At 30.4% G+C, this 5000-nt stretch overlaps 1 protein-coding gene across 1 annotated transcript in view; it reads left to right on the top strand.

The window, feature by feature from the left end:
- The window catches only part of kel (kelch protein), a 20939-nt gene that overhangs the window by 1535 nt on the left and 14404 nt on the right, over window positions 1-5000 (top strand). The window contains exons 2-4 of the mRNA XM_043007944.2: window positions 3277-3426; window positions 3630-3736; window positions 4662-4780. Of these exons, the coding sequence (XP_042863878.1) occupies window positions 3277-3426; window positions 3630-3736; window positions 4662-4780 (376 nt within the window). The remainder of the gene's footprint in view (window positions 1-3276; window positions 3427-3629; window positions 3737-4661; window positions 4781-5000) is intronic.

Genomic DNA, 5000 nt, shown 5'->3' with positions numbered 1-5000 from the left:
TATAAGAATGAACAAAAAGAAAATGGATGATATGTATTATTTGAGTAATGATAGGTATTTATGTGATTTCATTAATGATTTTGATGAATTTGATCAGTCTTTCAACTGTTATAACTATGAGGAATATGTGAGGAAATAATTGAGTTATGTTACCAATGCAAGATGTTTGATTGCATAGTGGTTGAAAATAAAATATGATTTGAAAATAAAAGTTACGGATCCTGTAACCTGACTAACTCGTTATTTCGAGAATTGTGATCGATTTCGAAAGTCTGCATCTAAGAGATCTATTCTAATATGAAATAGATTTCTTGCCGTAACACGAATACAAACTGGAAGTAGTGGTGATTTGCCGCCAGTACGCGTAGGCATAATACCGATACCATGATATCAAAGCCTCGTATTCAATTCTTTTTATTGCTATCTAACTGCACAACTACATATATATATATAGAAAGAAAGATACCTTCTGACCCAAATTATTTTTATCATGTTATGGATTTTTTTTATTGTTGTTATTGTTATTGTTTATTATTATTATTATTATTTTTTTTTTTTTTCTACTAGTCTTGATTTAGGTCACATCCCAGTCATGAGCTTATAGGTGGCGATTGATACCTCTAATGGGCTTCTTTCTAGTGATGTTTTATTAACATCTTTGTTCAGTAACCTGTCTTGATAGTCCTAATCCAATAGCTAAGGAGAACTTGAAACATATTAAGGAAATTGGAAATTGTACTAAACGCCATTAATTGGTATCTTCCATGTCCTCAATAGCCGTCAAAACCGAAGTTGATTATTGTTTGTTTGATTGATAAAGTACGGCACACCTACATTATGTGAATTATATGTTATTAATGAATTTATTTCAAAATCTTGATGGAGGGAAGGTGTATCCAAGATGCATTAGTGTGAGCTATGAATAGTCCTTCAAATATTATTATTATTTGCGGGGTGTCAGGGATATGAATTTCCAGCATATGTCTGTATATTTGTTTGAAAAACATTGTAGCAAAATATTATTTTGAATACTATACAAACAGTAGATAAAACAATAAGTATAGTTTACCTTCTGGTCTCCACCATACCTAATCTGGCAAGATAGAACTTGGACCGGTTCCTTATTCGACCTCAAATTGTCAGGGAGATCTACAAGCTATATCTAGCCTATTTATACATCGTGGAGTTTCAGTGGCCCTTATCAATGTGCTGGAGTTATTTAAGCAATTCTTGTGGATTATAGTACTGTGGATGTATCAGGAAGTTTTACCTTGAAGTTTTATGCCATCCATCACAAAGCACAGCAAGTTTGTTGTGAATTTGTATGAAATGCAGCACATTTAATGATGTGGGAATAAATTGATCTTCAAAGGGACTTTGCGCATGTTATCTTGGAAGCATTTATCAAAGAGTTACTAGTGTAAGTCGATAGATAGTTGCAATCAAAACAAATCAATTAAAGATCAGAAATTGAATATACAAATTAACCCATTTGTCGCGGTTTTAAAGACTTGTTCACTGTGAACTTATTTAAAAAAAAAATAAGTTCACAGAGCCTTGTAGTGGTAATAATATATTTGACGATTTTAGACTTGATTCCTGCCTTGACAGCAAATCATGCCATCTGCAACCAAAGGGTTAAATCAGCTATTGAAATGTAGAGTGAAGCTATTGTCCCGTACTTGAATACACCAGTCAACAAAAAATCAACTTTCTAGGCTAATTATCATAACATTGATTCATCAGTGGACTCTGACGTTACATCCTTTGTGCCTTGAATTTGTGGTATGACTAAGCCTCAGTGGTACAAAGTATATCCTTGGTTTGCCGATGATTTATACAAATTTCATGAATGTCAACATTTAATTGAAATATGTAAATGGATGGACTACATCAAAGATGATGCTCCCATATCCATAAATAAAAGTTGTATGTATCATCATGCTGCATAAGTAATATCCTTCATGCTGTGTCATGTTACAATTAAATTTTAGGGTGGACTTAACTTCTCATGGTACATATTAGTTAGGAGAAGAATGTTTTTTGAGAAACAAATATCTAAAAGTATATAAATGTTATAAGACATCTGTTGCGCATTTGGGCCACCAGCTGTAACCACTCTGCTTGCTTGACCAGGCAGAAGAAGTCATGTTCTTTCAGTCTGTTTATCCCATTATCTCCCTGACATGTATCGATCGTGTTTCCTTACTATTAGGACTACTACATTCAGATTTAATCAAGAATGCAGTGTGTAGAGGTTTCATCAAGATTTAAAGATAGATTTAGTTGAGGTAGAAGTATGTGTACTAGTAATTTTATATATTTCTCGGCTGGCTCCCTAGTAATTATATATTTCTCGGCTGGCTCCCTAGTAATTATATATTTCTCAGCTGGCTCCCTAGTAATTATATATTTCTCAGCTGGCTCCCTAGTAATTATATATTTCTCAGCTGGCTTCCTAGTATGAATGAAACTGATTAATCTTACAATATGCTGTTTATAATTTTGATTTTTGTTTACTCCAGATTTAGAAATTTGAAGTATTACATGCAAAAGTCTACAAAATAAGTAGCTGAAATGAGATTGGAGCCTCTTTGGGTAATAAGACAAAGTTTAAAAGCAACAGACTTACAGAGAAATAATCAATAGGTGTATGAATAAATGATTGTAATGATAATTGCTATAGAAAAATGATATGATGAATGGAAATCAGTAAAAAAAGTGATCTTTGAATTCAATCTTTACCAATGTTCATAAGAGATACATAAAATAACACTAATAGATATGAAAAGTAATATGTGCCAAGTAGGCTAAATGTAACCACACAAGCACTTATCTAAGTCTTCAGATCTGCGCATCAACCAGTACTATGACCTCTATGCTTCTCAATGGTCAACAGGCCTCCACCACGTATATTCTGGCAAGATAAATCTTTTAGACTTCCTACCCCATTAATTTTCAAATAAGGAACCTTTTCTAGATAAATTATGCCAGAATATGTGGTGAATTTTTGTATGCCATCTTGTAAAGTGTTTTTTCATGTGATCCTATTGGAAATAATTATCATTTGTTATTGTTAATTAATAAGATTCTTTCATTTTTTTATTCACATGTTGGATCAGTATAAAAAATATTATTTTCCCCAAAAATGTACTATTCTTTTAGTTGTCTACAAATCATAGTGTTTGCTTGAATTTTTAACATGGATGATATTAGATGATATTGTTCTTTTTGCTTAATGCTGAATTCAAATGCTCTTTTCTTCCCACATTGCAGCAGCAGGCTTTTACTCCGCCATGCCAGTCAAAACTCATTGGATGAAAGCTCGCAGAAACACATCCCCCGCTCGGAGACTAAACACAAGCTACCCTACAGAAATCCCCAACATTTTCCGAGAGCTTTCGATAATCTAAATCTGATGAGAAGGTAAGGGAGAAGTGCAGAGTTGCCTTGGATTCATATGACGATAGTGACATGCGTGTGTTTGAATTAGTGGCGGTGATTTCATTTTGAGCATGATTTTGTATGGTTGGGTTACTTCTGATGATTTTTACAATATTCTTTATAAGGATTTTTTTTGGTTTGTTTGTTTATTGTAACAATTGTATTTATTGTTTGTTGTACTGTAGGCAGAGTCAGCTATGTGACGTCGTCCTGGTAGCTGACAGCATAGAGGTGCCAGCCCATAAAATGGTGCTTGCATCATGCAGTCCATACTTTCATGCCATGTTTACCAGTGAGTTACTTAATTAGACTTTTGTTTTCTTGGTACATTTGATATCATATTTATTTAAGTCTTTAGAATTTTGAAATGTGTATTTTACATTTTTTTTTTTTTATTTATAGTTGACATAACTAGATGTAGTTTTTATAATTCTGTGTATCATATTTGATAGTAACTTTGTAGTATACTCTATATTAGATTTTAAAAAGTTGAAATGATTAGAATTGATTTATATATATATGTATGTATATATATATATATATATATATATATATATATATATATATATATGTATATATATATATATATATATATATATATATATACATATATATATAACTATATACATATATACATATATATATACATATATACATATATACATTATATATATATATATATATATATATATATATATATATATATATATTATATATATATATATAATATATATATATATATATACATACATATATATATATATATATACATATATACATATATATATATATTATATATATATTATTTTATATATAATATATATATTATACATATATATATACACATATATATATAATATATATATACATATATATAATATATATATTATATTATTATATATATATATATATATATATATATATATATTTAAATTATATATATATATATTTAAATATATTATATCACCCATATATTTAAATATATATTATATATATTTAAATATATATATATATATATATATATATATATATATATATATATATATATATATATATATATATATATATATATATATATATATATATATATACATATACATATACAGACATGCATACACATTTATACATATTTGTATAAGCTTATTATATATATGTATATTTGAAAGTCTTCCAACCATTTTTAACATTGTATGGCAATTACTCTTTACTCTTTTCAGGCTTTGAAGAGAGTCGGCAGGATAGAATAGTGTTACAAGACATAGATGGCAGTGCACTCCAGCTCCTCATTGATTATGTTTATACAGCTGAAGTCCTTGTCACAGAGGAAAATGTGCAGGTAAGCCCCCCCCCCAAAAAAAAAACATCATTTAGATGTTTTTATATTGTTAATCAAACACTCTCTTTTATAGATAGTGGGTGGGTGGGTGGGTGGGGGTAGGTGGGTAGGTGGGTGGATGGGTGTGGGGGTAGGTGGGTGGGTGTGGGGGTGGGTGGGTGTATGGGTGGGTGGGTGTGGGGGTGGGTGGGTGGATGGGTGGGTGGGTGTGGGTGTTAGT

This window comes from Penaeus japonicus, unplaced genomic scaffold (genome assembly GCF_977035675.1).
Source record: "Penaeus japonicus unplaced genomic scaffold, GWHDUDI00000001_assembly GWHDUDI00000019, whole genome shotgun sequence".
Lineage (NCBI taxonomy): Eukaryota > Metazoa > Arthropoda > Malacostraca > Decapoda > Penaeidae > Penaeus > Penaeus japonicus.
Note: the sequence above shows the minus strand (reverse complement) of the source record. Positions and strands in the feature narration are given on the sequence as shown.